The 16,700-nt window shown below is 49.8% G+C and overlaps 6 protein-coding genes across 6 annotated transcripts, besides 1 other annotated feature; 5 read left to right on the forward strand and 1 right to left on the reverse strand.

Annotated features, from left to right (window-relative positions):
* Positions 1-16,700: part of a sequence feature (contig 1.16 792..451587(-1)) that runs on past both edges of the window.
* Positions 35-2,526, forward strand: ANIA_10167 (uncharacterized protein; the record flags this gene model as incomplete). Its single annotated transcript, XM_653623.2, has 4 exons — positions 35-65; positions 124-575; positions 651-666; positions 725-2,526. The coding sequence occupies 4 exons, from the start codon at positions 35-37 to the stop codon at positions 2,524-2,526; spliced, it is 2,301 nt and encodes a 766-aa protein (XP_658715.2).
* ANIA_01110 (uncharacterized protein) lies at positions 3,261-4,944 on the forward strand (the record flags this gene model as incomplete). The annotated part of the gene is made up of 4 exons (XM_653622.1): positions 3,261-3,726; positions 3,790-3,890; positions 3,960-4,231; positions 4,302-4,944. The coding sequence occupies 4 exons, from the start codon at positions 3,261-3,263 to the stop codon at positions 4,942-4,944; spliced, it is 1,482 nt and encodes a 493-aa protein (XP_658714.1).
* On the reverse strand, positions 7,246-8,886 carry ANIA_01109 (putative MFS sugar transporter; the record flags this gene model as incomplete). Its single annotated transcript, XM_653621.2, has 4 exons — positions 7,246-7,661; positions 7,714-8,234; positions 8,281-8,518; positions 8,574-8,886. 4 exons carry the CDS (start codon positions 8,884-8,886, stop codon positions 7,315-7,317), a joined length of 1,419 nt encoding a protein of 472 aa, XP_658713.1. The 3' UTR covers positions 7,246-7,314.
* ANIA_01108 (uncharacterized protein) lies at positions 10,511-11,501 on the forward strand (the record flags this gene model as incomplete). The annotated part of the gene is made up of 3 exons (XM_653620.2): positions 10,511-10,605; positions 10,775-10,854; positions 10,926-11,501. The coding sequence occupies 3 exons, from the start codon at positions 10,511-10,513 to the stop codon at positions 11,252-11,254; spliced, it is 504 nt and encodes a 167-aa protein (XP_658712.1). The 3' UTR covers positions 11,255-11,501.
* ANIA_01107 (uncharacterized protein) lies at positions 11,788-13,346 on the forward strand (the record flags this gene model as incomplete). The annotated part of the gene is made up of 5 exons (XM_653619.1): positions 11,788-11,987; positions 12,079-12,264; positions 12,551-12,622; positions 12,914-13,215; positions 13,270-13,346. The coding sequence occupies 5 exons, from the start codon at positions 11,788-11,790 to the stop codon at positions 13,344-13,346; spliced, it is 837 nt and encodes a 278-aa protein (XP_658711.1).
* ANIA_01106 (uncharacterized protein) lies at positions 13,798-15,932 on the forward strand (the record flags this gene model as incomplete). Its single annotated transcript, XM_653618.1, has 4 exons — positions 13,798-14,065; positions 14,153-14,755; positions 14,804-15,620; positions 15,674-15,932. 4 exons carry the CDS (start codon positions 13,798-13,800, stop codon positions 15,930-15,932), a joined length of 1,947 nt encoding a protein of 648 aa, XP_658710.1.

The following is a 16,700-nucleotide window of genomic DNA, read 5'->3' on the forward strand; positions in this document are numbered from 1 at the left end:
AAAAACTTGACTTCATAAATGATCCCAGCCTCACATGGCAAAGCCCAAGCGAGTCGCCATAATTGGTCGGTATCTCTTTCCCCTAACATCCTCTGCGGGCCGCTACCTAACACTGAAGCTAAGGCGCCGGACCTTCTGGCCTCGTAACGGCAAAGACGCTTCTACGGAACTTTCCACCCGGTACTTTCAGTGCTGTCATCTTCGAAAAGAAACCTCGAATTGGCGGCCTCTGGGCTGTGGATTACCCATCGACACCCTACCTCTTGAGGCCCACTCCGCACTTTTCGCATGATTATGAGCTTCACTGTAGGAAACAATATCAAGGCCGAGCACTGGTAAATCCCTGGATGCGAACAAATCTAAGCCGCTTCTCTGTTGCGTTTTCCGACCTGGCGTGGGAGACAGCCTTGGGCGATGCGGTTCCTCTGTTTCCGTACGCTTGGGAGGTGAGGAAATATCTTGAGAAGTATGCCGAAACATATATCCCTAAAGAGTGCTTTAAGCTGGGGAAGAGAGTCTTAAGCGTGACAAGGAGAGGAACAGAGATAAGGGCCAAGGACTGGGCTGTTTGGGAGGTGAGCTGGGTAGATGACTGGTAAGGTTTTTTTGAGCTTAACCGTATGCATGAACTAACGACTGGCCTTCAGCAGATGTGGAGAGGCCCCTGTACGTAACCTGGAAGCCCCAAGGGTACGCAAAGAGGTGTTTGACTTCCTCGTCGTAGCGTCTGGGCATTTTGGCAGTCCGAGCATACCACTCATACCTGGACTAGAGGACATTTCCTCGGTTCACAGCTCAGAACTACAGAGTCCGGACGATATAGGTCGTCTACTTGAGAAGTCTCCTAAGAGTGGAAAGCTGGTTGTTGTTGGCGGTAGCATGTCTGGGGTTGAAACTGCGACGTCGCTTGCTCTTCACTTATCGTCTTTGAGTTTTCGGCCGGGCTCTTCTGCTCAACAGCATAATTATGAAGTGTGGCATGTTGGGCCTGGGCCGTACTGGGTCTTACCTACTTATCTCCCACACAACTATGCCAAAGATACCGAAGGAGACGCAATGCCTTTTGTCCCCCTCGATCTATCGCTATACGATATAGCCCGCCGCCCACTCGGTATGACTGGCATCGCGTTTGGCCCAACCTCCCAAGACCAGAATCGCAAGAGAAATCAGTTCTTCAGGGATATGCTTGGGGAGGAATATAGCAAGGTGGGCTCGTTTCATCTCGGTGATAATCAAGGAAGAGAAATTCAGCGGTCGCCGTGGGTTGGGATAGCTGACCATTACGCTGAGTTCGTTCGGTCTGGCGCCATAAAAACTCTGGCGGGCAGGGCTTCTTCATTTACCAATGAGTCTGGCCTTGAAACATTAAATATTGATACATCCGCTGGCATGGTGCGTCTCACCGAAATTGCTGCTGTCGTAATGGCCACAGGGTTCAAGCCCTCTGGATCTCTCTCGTTCTTACCAGACGACGTTCTTTCGACCCTCGAATACTCCAAAGATGACCATTTTCTGCCTCTTGTTCTGGATAGCATGAGCAGTGCCCATAGTGAGATCCCAGACCTCGGCTTCGTTGGTTTCTACCGCGGGGCCTTTTGGGGCCCTGCGGAGTTACAGGCCCAGAGCCTCGCTCAGACTTGGGCGGCGGCTGATTTGGAGAACGGGGTATCAGCATCGCTATCTGAGGAAGAGAAGCGCTCTAGAGATGGCGAGCGACAACAGGTCCGAGACTTCAGAGATGTCCGACCTACTAGCCTCCGCGGCCAGTTTCCCCTGGGCGACTATGTGGGGTTAATGGAATCGTTTGCGAGACGGTTGCACCGCTCCAGGTTTCCTCTTGGGATAAGCCCTGATGCGAATATACGGACAACCGGCCCGGTTGTGCCTGCTCGTTATGCGCTAATTGACCATGGTACACTCTTTGAGTATCCGACTTTAAAGGAAGTGGAAATAACTATGAAAGCTCTAAAGAGTACTCTCCTACCAGATCCTGGTCAAGCATCGGTGACTACGACAGCAGCCATTTTTAGGGCTTTGCATGGTAATTGGGGGTTTGAGAGAATAGTTTCTCATGCAGGTGGTGAGGACATTAAGTCATGCGGAAAGACAACCTTCTACCCTCGCTACCCGTCAAGTCCGATGTATGAGGCAGAGTATCTCTGCAAGGAAGATGCAAATGACGGTGCAGCAATGAAGACAGCCATATCAGTTTACCGCCATCTCAACACTTTCAGGTTTCCAGGGCAAGCCGGGATTAGCGTGTGGTTTGTAGACGGAAAGTCGTGTCCGAACTCAGCTACCGAGTTTGCGTTGAAGCTGCAAGTCGAACCAATGGGAAAAGTGACGGATTCAGGAGAGATCCTTGTTAGAGCTGTGGCCATTTGTGAGTCAGCCGCGAAAGAACATACCTATGAATTCTATTTCGATCGTGTTGCTATCAGCAATTGGTGTCATCGAGTGGTTTGGTCTGCTAAGAGCAGGGATCGCCGGCAAACGACGTGGTACAGCAGACCAAATGACGATTAGATCGGTTGCTTAACTTGGGTTTCTTGGACTCACGGCTTTATATAATGCCCAGAATTGCGGCAGTCGGAATTGAATGCGCACCACTCCGATTTAGCATTGGCAGCAAGACCCACAGTGGAATTGCTCCGCTGCGGGGGAAATCCGGGGTAGATCGTGCCCTAGACTTTTACATCCACGGACCAGTCGACGTCTATCGGACCATATATGGAAGCTAGGTTTCAAGAAGGTGGAATCAACACAAAGCTGCAGCACTAGTACTATCATCATTCAGCTTTCCCTCCTCGCTGCCCGCGCTACCCACTCACGACCTGGACAAATGACACGCAGTGTTGATCACTGCCGAAGCATCCATTCTCCTGAGGACTAATCCCCCGACAAACTCTTACTCTATTCGTCAGATTGTGCTTCACACAACTCACACTTGACTTATTTTGGGTTACCTGACTGGCTGATCCCCCAACTCGCGCGACATCGGCGCCTCTCCCCGCGCACCAGCGACGTACCTGTCTCCCAACGCGGAATCCGGCTATGTCAACGGATGACAGCGGAATCTGCAATCTGAGCTAGCTGTCAGGGCCTTCCATCTCTACCTGGCGTTCGAAGCGTAAATCGAGATGGACGGTATATAAATCCTTTGTGTCTAGCAGAACGCGCTGACACATTCCCCTTCATATTCCTCTTGTATTCTTTCTCCACATCTCAGTGGAAGAACATCTAGGCGGCAAGTATACACCATGGCCTCCGAAGTCGAAAAAGGGGATACCCCCTCGCACGTTGAAATGATGTCAGACATCAAGTCCGGGTCAACAACGCAGATTGACCTCGCGATGGATCCAATCCTCGAACGCAGAGTCATCCGCAAATGCGACCTTCACGTCGTCCCAATTCTAACACTTTTATTCTTATTCGCCTTCCTCGACAGAATCAATATCGGGAATGCGCGATTGCTCGGCCTGGAAGAAGAACTCGGTATGGAAGGTCGCCAGTATAACGTTGCTTTGTTTGTCTTCTTCATTCTGTATATTCTTCTTGAGGTGCCGAGTAATATGGTTCTGAAAAAGATCAAGCCAAGCTGGTGGCTCAGTGGAATCATGGCGGGCTGGGGTATTGTCACAATTTGCCAGGGGGTGACGCAAAGCTTTGGAGGGCTCGTGGCTTGTCGAGTGATTATTGGGGGCCTTGAGGCCGGGTTTATGCCTGGTTTGTCTCTGCCACCTTTCTATACCCCATCCGCTTTAGGCAATAGTGCTGACTTCTGGATAGGAAGCGTATACCTAATCAACATGTATTATCGCCGCCACGAGCTTCAGCGGCGGCTGAACTTCTTCTTCAGTGCTAGTATCTTCGCTGGCGCTGTTAGCGGCGTATGACTCTTCTCCTCCCCTTTCCTTTACTTCAGCATCAAGCAAAGAAACACTAATACCGACGAGCAGTTCCTCGCCTATGCAATCGCCAACATGGACGGCAACGGCGGCTACAAAGGCTGGCGCTGGATCTTCATTCTGGAAGGCCTAGCAACTGTCGTCATAGCCATAATCGCAAAATTCATCATCGTCGACTGGCCAGAGTCGGCAACATTCCTGAACGAGGAAGAACGCGCTTGCCTTCTCCGCCGTCTAGCAGAGGACCAGGGCGAGGCGCAAATGAACCGGTTCGACAAGAAGGCCATGAAGAGGACGTTTTCCGATCCGAAGATCTACCTTGGGTACAGACTCCCTTAAACGTTTCTCCTGTTTCATGTTTTGGACAGGACACAGTGATTAATATGCGTGTAGACCCATCATGTATTTCGGCATCGTTAACACCGGCTATGCGGTCTCGTTCTTCACACCCACAATCCTGCAACAGCTCGGCTGGACCTCTATTCGTGCCCAAGTAATGTCCATCCCCATATACGTCGTCGCGATGGTAATCACGCTTTCAACTGCCTGGCTCAGCGACCGCCTGGCCCATCGTTATGCCTTCACACTCGCGGGAGTGCTCATCGCCACAATGGGCTATGTCATGCTCTTGTGTCAAACCTCCATCCCAGTTGGGGCACGCTACTTCGCGCTCTTCGCCATCACTGGCGGCGGATATCTAACTCAGCCAATACTGATGGGCTGGTTGAGCAATAACATGGCTGGCCATTACAAGCAATCCATTGCGTCGGCGATGCAAATTGGGTTCGGGAACTGTGGCGGGTTAGTGGCGAGTAACGTTTTCTTTGATAGTGAGAAGCCTGGGTTCAGAACGGGGTTCGGGGTGAGCCTGGGAATGACATGGGTCTGTGGCGTTTCTTGCGCTGTATTTCTGGCATGTCTTGTTAGAGAGAATAGGGTGAGAAGTCAGGGGAAGAGGGATTGGAGGTTTGGTCTGGAGGAGGAAGAGAAGAGGAACTTGGGGGATGATTATCCTACGTTCCGGTTCACTTATTAGTTTAGGGCAGGTACCGCGATATTCAATTAGTCCTATGGATATGAGCGAGCTCCTGCCAGTTAGGACAGATCGTCAACCTGACAGGTGCCGACTCAGCCCTGACATTGAATAAGATGGTTACGCAGGAAGACTGTAGACATCATATCCTACGGTATAGCAAACCCGGTAACGATGGAATTTCTCTACGACAGCGCCTCCGCACCTTGACCTTGCCTTAGCCTCTCATCTTCCCCCCTCATAGCCCTCTCCCAAACCTTTTGTATCTAGGCAAGATACCATTAGCATATCCTCCTCCTCTACCTTCTTACCCATCCGGATCCACGGGTTCACATACATCATAGGTATAAACCCATCCAAATCCTGCTTGCTTCCCCACCTTCTCTCTAACTGTATGCTCTACCGCCTCACCTAGCCCCAAGTTCAGCTCCTCCATCTCAATTTCAGACTTCTTGAACCTATCAAGGACCCTGTACAAGGATCTGTAGTGCGGCGAGCGGACACGGTTGTACAGATTGAGGGCGCAAGAGAGATTGTGGTTCCGGCTGTTTGCCTATAATCCGCGCGAGAGAGGGTGTAGCTGTCTTCGATGGCGAAGGCAGCACCTGCACCTGTTGCATAGATAAGTTATGGTTAATCCGTGTAAATATGTTTCGAGGAGGGATTTAGGAAAAAGCGGCGATGGACTGGGTATGAGGGTCACCAAGGGCGCCGGTTAGTACTGACTGAGAAGCAAAGGGGGACATATATCACCGATATGGCGATGAAGAGCTGGGGGCTGGCTGGACATAAGATGGGAAGCATCCCCAATCAGGGCAATAAGCCCCTTAGGTACAATGGATTCTATTCGTGCCCTTTCGTAGAGCGGAACCGCTGGGTGTCCGTTGCATAGCTGAGGGTTTCCTGGACAAGGGGCCCAAAATCCTGATTCGTGTTAGCCAACTGCCTTCAGAAAGACGTTTATGATATGCTATGCCGGATGAGACGCAGTGTGTACCCTCCACGGCCTCATAAACTCCTCCCTGTCCGCCACTCTCTCACCCCAAGTGTTGTGCTCTGGTTCCGGCGCCCCAGCTTTACAGGTAAGCTCAGACAGCCCAGGCCTCACACTACATGTATAAACCCAGACCTTTGATCCATAACGTCAGCGTCAGGGAACCCATAAATAGTGAGCAAAATCTCAGCGGGAATAAAGCCACGTAGGCTGTTTTCTCTGTATAGAGCAGCTTGTGCTCCGGCAATGCGAATTGGCGGACACTGGAGTGGATCCATCCGCGCCGATGAGCAAGTCGACTGTGCCGGTGTGGTTGTTTGAGAAGTGAAGGTTAGGGGTAGAGAGCCTGTGAGGTTTGAGTATGACCCCTGAGAACTCTCGGTGATCTGGACGAGTCTGTGATTGAGGCAGAGTGACCTTGACGTTTGCGAGTAGGGCTTTCTGTAGGACTGAGCGGAGGGCGCGTGCATGGAGGTGGTGCGGTGGTGTATCTGCGCTCAAGCCGCCCATACCGCTTCATCACAGGCTTCTCCTCACTACAGGAAATAAATTCTGTCCCAGACTAATAAGCAACCCTCCTGTCCTCCCGTTTGGATGCTGCACGGCATGTGCCTCTTTGTCCCTAAAGATCCCCTCTGGTCGTATATCCTTCGGCGCCCCCAGGACATCAAGCATGCGCCACGTGTTGAGTTGAGTGCTGAGGTCTGTGCCAATTTCCTGCAGGACGGATATCTTTTCGTATATTGTCACGGAAGCGGATGACAGGGTTTGTTGGAGGGATATTGCGGTGTTGAGGCCTGTAGGACCGGCGCTTTATTGCGATGCCGAGGCTTGCTCTGTCTTCAGGTATTGCTTTTCCTGGGTGTGACTTGCTTGGACGTATTATGAAAGGTTGAAGCAGATGGAAAGGAAGTGTAAGTATTCATGGAGTAGATCGATGGTTAGAGGTGAAAGTGAGGGTTGTTGTCGCGCAATGGGGTTATTGATCTTCGTACAACTATTGCGAGCATTTTATACTGATACGTGTACAGGACATTCACCATAAAGAAGTAGCGTGAGAAAAGCCCTAGAAATATTCCTTGTAAAGACGGCACTGCTCCTGGACAGACCCAGTCTCGTAGTCGAGACCATTGGGTCAGTCAAACTTTGGCACGCGCTCGAAGAAGCAATGTTCCTATGTAGGAATCGGTGAAGAAACGTTAAATCAGGAAGAAGGATAGACATATATGTAAGTCCTGTCCGACCAGAGTATTGCAAGGTGACAAAGCGCTGTAGAGCAACTGATAATACTCATTCATCCGCTAGGAGACAATATTCGTACTATTATTTGATATACATAATCGTGGCACCTCCATCCTCAACATTACTTGCGGCACGCTTTACTCCTTGTGGGTAGTAGTCACCTCCTGCTTTTCAGACCCAATGAGCTCTTCACCACGGGTGACGTGGTTGGCTCCACCAAACAGAGCATCAATCTCTTCCAGAGGCACCTGCTTGGTCTCGGGTATAAAAAAGAAGACGAACACCGCAAGCAGGAAGTTGATGCCCGCAAACATGTAAAATGCGTAGAATCCGCAGTTGTCCAGGAAGATAGGGAAGAACTGCTGGAAGATGGCGTTTGCGACATTCTGGGTTTGAGAGGCCATACCGACAGCCTGGGCTCGGACGTTCATGGAGAAGATCTCGGATGTCCAGATCCATACTGTTGCACCCCAAGAGGGTTTGTCTAGACGGATGTTATTAGTTGGTGGGTGACGGGAAGAGCTTAGCGTACTTACAGAAGAATATGAACAAGAAGAGTAGAAACACGATCGATATGCCAACGGGCGTGCTCTTTGTATCGTTGGGCGATGGTGTCTCGGTTTCGACGGCAGACACGATGATCATGCAAATGCCCATACCGATGCCTCCGACAATCAGCAAGAATTTGCGTCCAAACCGGTCGATAATCCACACAGCATTGAGGGTAAAGAGGATTCCGAAAGTCGCGTTGAGGGCGTTGATGAGAGCAATCTGGCTTGAGCTAGGGAAGACCTTCTGGTAGATCTTGGTCGAGTAAGAGTTCAGACTTCCCTGGCCGGTGACCTGCTGGCCAGCATTGATAATCAAGGCTAGTACCATACGCTTGCGCAGAGACTTATCCTTCCAGAGAGCAGAGTAGTTGCTAGAGATGGCTTCCTTCTCATACTCAAGAGCTTCACGGATTCGCAAAAGTTCATCCTCCACCTCTTGGTCGGTTTCTCGAACCCTTGCAAGCGCTGCACGAGCCTTCTCGATATTGTTGCCACGCTGAATGTACCTGTTTCATGTCAGTGAGAACTATATACCGCGGCTAAGAACCTTACCATCGTGGGCTTCCGGGAATAGTCGGCAGCAAAACAAGAATTAAGCTTGGAACAAGAAGCTGAAAGATCACGACCATTTTCCAATCCCATTCACCGAGGTTTTCCTTGTGGTTGGTGCATCCATAGTTCACCCAGAAGCAGATGAAAGAACCCACTGAGTAGAACATTTGCCAGAACGTCATGATCTTCCCACGAATCTCCGGAGGGGCAAGTTCGCCGATATAAATCGGACCAGACGCTGAAGAGTATCGTCAGTTTGAATTTGGGAGTGTAAAGTCCAAAGGGTGACTTACTCAATGCGATACCCTGGCCAACACCGATAATGGTACGTCCAGCAATGAAACACCCGAGGTTGTGCCGAGGAGCCCAGGTCTGCATGAATGTAGATGCGATGACGAGAACGCAGCCGATGCCCATGCCCATTTTACGACCCAGATAGTCGGCACATGGACCGCCCAGAAAGAATCCTCCAAAAATGGCACCCACAGTATAGGCAGTGTTGACGGCGCCGATCAGGTTTGCGTCCGGATCGTCAAAGTATGCGACCCAGTTGTCGGAACCTTGGACGGAATTGTATACAGAGGCATCGTAACCGTAAAGCACCATGCATGAGGCCGCGACAAGAGAAATATACCTAAGATTCTATCGTCAGCTTTGATCAGTACGCAAGGATTCGAGACAAACCAGTTGTAAGCTCTCTTGGAGCCAAGAAAGTTAAATCCCATCCCGATGCTTATTTGCAGGCCTCAGCTGCTTGACCAACAAGTTCAGAGAGAGGAAATGTGGCCGATGCTTAAGTATCTGCCCAGAGCAGCCCAGGAAGACTAAGAGATGAGCTGAGCGCTTGAACAGTTCGAAAATTTGGTGGCACTGGGCTGGTATATATAGAGTACGCAAACCAGGACGGGAACAAGAAACCCCAGCAGTAAGATCCAGCAGTTAGATTAACCATTCGAATAGCTGCATCCCCGGACCGCGATAAGAGACTCCCACGGGGAAGTCTCATGGTGGGACCAGTATCGCCTGAACAAGCCTCTCCAGGCCAGCTCCAAGCTTCCATATGCCCTAGTGGCAGGCTAGCCGGTTACTGGCCAACCGGGAGCTGTGATGAAGCCTGCTTCAGGTGTTCCGACTGGGGCCCGGGGAAGTCTGGGGTTGACATTCGAGGAATATCTCCGCGGGGCCATGTGGTTATTGATTTCTGTTTCCACGAATCATTAGCTGGAATTCAAGTAGAGGAATCAAAAATGCTCCACCAATCCTTGAATCTGGCATATCAGCCCACTCATATCAGCCTGAATTAGTCCGTCTCAGTCGGTGAGATGCACGAATGAAGTAGCTAGTCCTTCTGTAGGGCCGGGTGGAGAGTCGGTCTGTGTAGGCTAGAGTCTGGACTCGGGGATTGGCACTTTCAAGTTCTGGGGGTGGGGGTAGGCTGGGTGGAGGCATCCATTCCCTACTTCAATGCAGGTCACGAGACGAAGCACATGCCATACCACGGAAGTCCTTCTTTCATCCCCCGGCTCTCTTCCTCTGAATCAGACCCTATGCCCCAGAGATTCCCTACATTGATCGAAGAGCGAGCGCCAATCCCGTGATCTGATAATCTCCATCGATTGTCAACCAATACTAAGGTACAGTGTTATACGTTCAAATTCTGCTGCGCGACGTATGGATTCGCCCGTTCTGGGCATACCTTCTACAAGTGTCTACCTCCAGAGGTCTTGCGCTTTACCTGATATTTATACCCAGTGGTCAGATGTGCGCTACCTCGAGTGAATTGACTGTAGCCCTTCCAGGTCCTTTTCGATGGCCTCTTCCGCCTCAATTCCCTCGGGGCGCAGAGATGGACCTTATGGTGGCAGAACACAGGCCAATTGACACAGTCAATAGCCGTTACCCATTTAACATTGTTGATTAGGTTAATCTCTGGCCCATACAATGCAGCTTGTCTGCCCGAGGACACTAGACGGTTGGTCACTCCTGACTGCCAATGGCGGACTTTAAAGAAGATGTTCTCTCAGTTAATCTACCCTTTCAGGGGTTGGTAACGGAGGAGCGTTGCTGAAGATGTTCTGATACCGACCTAGGGAGTCCTCCGCAAAAAGCACATACTTAAAAGCTTCATTCTGCGCGGTGTCAATCCTTCGCTCAAGATCAAACAGCGGTCTTTGCCTGAAGACTAAGACAAACCGAACCCAGTATCAGTACGTTTGTGAGGCTGGCAATCATGAAGTGGCACCTAAGTTTGCTCTCCCTTTCGTGCTTCTTACTACCTGCCTATGCCCACAAGAAATACAACTTTAACCAAAATTGGAGGTCTATGTCGGTGACCCTGAGGGGGCGGAAATACCTTCCTTTGATGGTGGTGTTGGAAAGAAGTTACCACACTGTACGCTTAAAACGAAGATGATGCATTCCGCGCGAGCATTGCGAATTTGTCCACTTGGATTGCGTGGTATCGGAAACATTTTGAACTACCGAGTACGTCCAGAGGAGATAAAGTATTTTCCGAGTTTGAAGGCATTCGTCACGCCGGCGAGTTTTATCTCAACGACAAATGGATTGGTCGAAGTGAGAATGGAGTAATAGCTTTCGGGTTCGACATCACAAACACCGTAAATACAACGATACCAATGTCATAGCTGCACGCATCGACAATGATTGGGCGTATCGTGAAATCGAAACAATTACCCCTTATCAGTGGAATGACAGAAACTTCTATGCCAACTATGGAGGGATCAACAAGAATGTCTTTTTTGCAAGTCACCGACAAAATGTATCAGACCCTTCCGCTGTATTCGAACCTGAATACCACTGGGGTTACGTTCATGCGCAGGATATTGACATAGCAGACAAGTCCGCTACTGTCACAGCGGAGGCCGAGGTGCAGAATGAGTACAAAACACCAAAGACTTTCAGCTTTCGGGTTGAAATCGACAACTTGGAAGGCAAACGCATTGCTCTTATTTAAGGGGACTCTTATACCCTTAAAGCAAATGAAACCAAGGTCATCCATGCCTCAGCCGGTCTCCGAGATCTTGAGTTCTGGAGCTGGGGTTACGGTTATCTATAGAGAGTTCATACCTCCCTTATTTCGGATGGTAAGACCATTTGACACAGTAACCACGCTCACAGGCTTTCGCAAGACCGAGTTCAAAAATAGCATGTTTAAGCTTAACGACCGTGCGTTGCATCTCAAGGGCTACGCACAGCGAAGCACAAACGAATGACCAGCACTAGGCTCCGCAGTTCCTCCATGGCTGTCAAGTTTCTCTAATGAGCTGGTCCTTTCCAGCAATGGCGATTTGATCCGCTGGATGCACGTCACTCCTTGGAAGCAAGATGTTGAATCATTTAGACCGTCTGGGTATTCTTCAGGCCTTACCGGCGTGAGACTTCGAGTCGGATAGAGATGGAAGAAGATGGGAAATGCGCGTGAGCTCATGCGCGATGCAATAATTTACAATCGCAAAAACCCAAGTGTGGTCTTCTTTGAGGCCGGAAATGCCGGATCTCCGAAGAACACATGAAAGAGATGAAGGAGCTAAGAGATACCTTCGATCCACATGGTGGACGAGCCGCGGGTTACGAGAGATGCTAGATAGCGAGGTAGCTGAGTATGGGGGCGAGATGCTGTATATCAACAAGGATTCGCGTAATCCATTCTGGCAGATGGAGTACAGTCGGGACGAGGGTTTGCGCAAGTATGGGATGATTATTCCCCACCGTACCATTTGGATGGGGATGGGCCACTTTACAATGGCGAGGATGCCAGCAGTTACAACCGCAATCAAGACTCCATGCCATTGAGGACGTTGAGAGGTGGTCCGATTACTATGAGCAGCAACCTGGGACTGGAACTAGGGTTAATTCTGGCGGAGTGAATATCATCTTCTCGGATTCCAATACTCACCACAGAGGAGCGGAGAATTACCGTCGCTCTGGCGAGGTTGACCCCGTCCAATTGCCAAAGGACAGTTGGTATGCCCATCAGGTGATGTGGGACAACTGAGTCGATATCGAAAAAATAAGCGGACATATCATTGGACATTGGAACTCTCAATCACCAAGGACATTTTCGTCGTCTCCACGGCAGAAAGAGTTGAGCTGACCAACTTCTTGGGCTGGGGGGAGCAGAGCAGCAGGTTCCTTTACACATTCTCCAACGTCACTTGGAAGGCCGGTTCGCCCAAGGCCTTTGGATACTCCAAGGGCGAAGAAAGAAGTTCTTCTCGACAAAAAAAAAGACCAGCGGTGCTCCTTCCAGTATTCGGCTTGCTTCCCGGACAGCACCTAATGTGTTCGTCGCCAACGGAGCAGATATCGCACTTGTTGACGTGTAAGTCGTTGATGAAGACGGTCAACGGGTCCCCATCTCTCTAAATGAAATCGACTTTACCCTCTCTGGTGCGGCAACTTTGGCGTGGCGGTATTGCTCAAGGCCCTAATAATTACATTTTTACAAAAACACTTCCCGTCGAAAATAGTATCAACCGCGTGCTATGACGCTCAATCACACAGGCGGGCAAAGTGATTCTACGTGCCGCATATGAGGGACTCAAGTCAGCCTCGATCACACTCACTACCAAGCCCATCTCTGTTGAGAGCGGCCTGAGCACATTCATCCCAGTGAAGGACCTGCAGCCTCACCTCTCACGCGGATCCACGCCAGCTGGAGAGTCCTAAGTAGTCTCACGTCGGGCAGTGGAAGTCCTCAACGTGACAGCTGGCTTGCCGAGAGTAACTCAACGGCCTCCACAGGCAACAACGAAGAGACTACATGGCGAAGCGACTCGGATCAGGACACTGCTTGGATCGAATATTCTTGGGAAGAACCACTTAATGTGTCTCAGCTTGTTATGAAGCAGCGCAGCTTTCGTACCGAGAGATACCCTATCAAAGTCAGCGTGGGTGACACGATCGATTTCGAGGGTACGACTCCCACTTCGCTTGGGTACGTGACGCTTGATCTTAATGCGACAATAGGTGAAAGTCTGAAGGTGGCCATGGATGAAAACGACGACCTAGGGGTTATTGAAGCAGAGATCTACACTCCGGCTTAAGGCCACACCTATACTTTTTCTCATCAGCGGACTCCAAGGCTCATACGCTTTCTGATTGGTTCAGATGAGACTAGGAAATATTCTTTGTGGTCCACTCTATTGTACTTCCTTCTTGCATGGGCATTAGGTAACCAGAAGTGAGGTACTTGCTGATCAGTATTGTCCTTAGCACCAAAATACCATGCTATTTTCTGCTTAGCCGGATTAAAGACTCAGATAAGGTAATTATATATTAAAAAAAAAAAAAAAAAAAAGAAGTATCACGTGATTACGCGACTATCCTGACGCGATCCATCACGCCTCGTTCGCCCAAGATCAGCTATCTTGTATGATATTATCTCCATCATTTGCACCTCTATGAGGGTGTCTTCCGAATCTGGACATCTGTACCACTATAAATCACGAGAATATAACCAGTTCTACCCTGGAATACAAAACACCCCGCCCCATCATGCCCCGCACTTATGGGAAGTCCAAGGGCAAAGCAAAGCAAACGCGCCTTGCATTTGTGCCGGCAGAATTTACATCAGAGCGCAACGATGAATGGGGCAGCTTCAGTACGAGTCGTAATGCGAAGATTCGCTATACTAAACCGTCTCTGGGGATATTGCGAAGTGGCCGCTCGACATCAAGCAGAGAGAATAGTTCGACGCCGAACCCGTTTGTGAACGTTGAGCGGGGACTTTCGCCTAAGGATGCGGAGTATGCCTCGCAGAAGAGTGAGCGCAGAAAAAATGAAAAGAGTATTTGTCTATCTCTGTGCTTTCTTGGTCTATGCGTAGCTAATGAAGTGGGTTGAACTATAGGTTTAACCTCGAACAACGCCGCTGTCACTTCTGCCGCTTCCTCTCCCCCTTCTGTTACACAAGACGATGATAGTGATGACTATTCGGAGATCGTACACAGTGTACGCAAGAATACGAGGAATCGGGGCTTGAAGCCGCATAATGACGAATCTTTGGAGCTTGCCCCGGCGACTCAGGATAGCGATAGCGATATGAAGGTTATACGCAGCGCAAGGAAGAAAAAAGGGGGTAGAAGCACGGAGAGAGGGAACACTTCAGATCGAAGCCCTGCTACTCAATGCAGCGATAGCGAATTGGAAGTTATACATAGTGCAAGGAAGCCTACGCGAAACAGAAGTCTGAAGCGTAAGAGGATAGACCCCTCGGAGCCCGAAGATTGCCATGTTTCAGATGAAAGTGAAGCTGAGGAGCCAATTTCTCGGCCTCGCCGGAAACTCAGGCGCGGCGGAGCTCCCCAGCTGATTCTCGTTGATGAGTCAGATGGGCAACAGGAGGTCCGCGGCGGTGCTTCAGAATCACCAAGCATACCTCGCACGCCGCGACGCAATTTGTCTCAGGATCGACTTGATATAGAGGAGGACCTTGAAGATCTACAAGACTCAGGTATCGCCCATCTGTTCATGCTTTGAAGATAGGTCTAATATCTTGCAGTTCTGAAGGCGTCGCGCACAAGAGGAAACGTCGCGAATTCAGCAAGAGCCAAAAGACAGCAATACCTAGAAGCTCTTCGGCGCCGAAGGGCTGGCAAAAAGGATGAAGATAAAGATCAGTTATCGCCGCATCCAGAAGCTTCCGATTGGGAGAGAAGCGATGACGAAGGTGAAGGTGAAAAGGAGACCACAGTCAAGCAGCCTCAGTTCCGGATATGGGCGAACGAAAGCGAAAGCAGCGATGTTGAATCCACCATCGGCGCTAATGAAGACCTAGACCGCTACGAGGATGACTTCGTGTTAGAAGACGAAGACGATAAACTCGGAGTTCCCAGCGGGCTGGAGGACATGCCAATCGAGTTTTCGCGTCATGCTTACAAGCAGCTGAAGGACTACTTCCAAGACGCCGTCGAATGGATGGTGCATAATCAGCTAAATCCTGCGTTCCCTCGATTCGATCCGGTTTTCAAGGTGGCTTTCGACAAGCTCGAAGCTGAAGTCCGTGGACGTACCGGCTCACAGCTAGTCTCATCTGTCTGGAACGCAGACTTCCGCCGGGCACTCTTAGCACGACCGCATATTGAAGTCACCACATACCCAATTGATCTCTGTCACCCCTGTGATGCATGCAATCGTTCCGGGCACCCTGCTTCTTTCGACATGAAACTCTATGGCAAAGCATACTCCCTGGACACCTTGGAGCCGCTAGCCGACGCCGAAAGCGACGAAGAGCAGTCGGACAATGAGGACGATGAGCAGGAGCGTGACCGCGATGGCTATATCTTACCAGACGAAGATACGCGTTTTTACCTGGGAAGGTTCGTTTCCTTTACTTTTCTTGTAGAGAGCGAATCATTTTGACCATTCTCAGACATTGTAAGAAGAACGCGGCCCTGGCACATACATTGACCCACTGGCGCTTTCACCTCAACGAATGGGTGGTCGAGCACCTCCGTACAACTGGCTACTTTTCAGAAGAAAAAATCCTTAAACGTAGCCAGTACAGCCAGAAGAAGAAGAACAAGCACGCAGCAAAGGCTCTGAATAAGATGATCGAGTCCGGTGAGATTAAGAAGCTTTGGCGTGACTTTCATATCAACCTTAGGGCTGCGAGGGAATCGACGGTCTGATTCACGCTTGGGCCGATATGTCCTCCCTCTACCTTCTTCTGTTCGTACCGCATATGAGTTTCTTCAGAAGTGCATCTTCTGGCCATTTACATGCATATCAGGTTTCTTTATGGATGGTTCTCGATACGATTTCGCCCGATGACACCTTCATTTGCCTGTTTTCTTTCTCTTTTTCTTTTTTTTTTTTTTGTGCTTCTTCTTTTCAGGGTTATATATGGCCCATGTATCATGCTTTACTCTGCTTAGCTTGATACCCTAGCCGCTTCCTATTACATGTTACATGTTATGTTTCATCCCTTATTTTGTCACTCAAGCGAACCAGAATTCTCCAATCTGGCGCTGCAGTTACTTATTTTCAATGGCATGACGTGAATAAGACGATCTCTAAATCAATACTTACGATGGCGCAGCAGCTATAAACTGACAGTACCAGGCAATGCTACCCAGCTGTATAATGCCTGAATTCAAGGTTTCATTTCCGAAACAACTTATTATATTGGCTTCTTGATGTCAAACCCAGGATCTATAGCTATTACAGTTGAATACCTGCCCATTTGTGTCTATATCCTGCACAAGGCTTCTTAGAGCTCTTATTAATCCGAGCAGGATCACGCTTGAGACTGGCAATCACTGGCCTGACTGGTCAGTTCAACTAAGGATAAGTTACTATATGTACTACACTAGAAAGGTCTTGATATCAGGAAGCCACACTATAAAAGGCGCTCACTTAACCCGTGCTCATACGTTACCCTCCTTGCCCAGAGCCCA

Source organism: Aspergillus nidulans, chromosome VIII (assembly GCF_000011425.1).
Source record: "Aspergillus nidulans FGSC A4 chromosome VIII".
Taxonomy (NCBI): Eukaryota; Fungi; Ascomycota; class Eurotiomycetes; order Eurotiales; family Aspergillaceae; genus Aspergillus; species Aspergillus nidulans.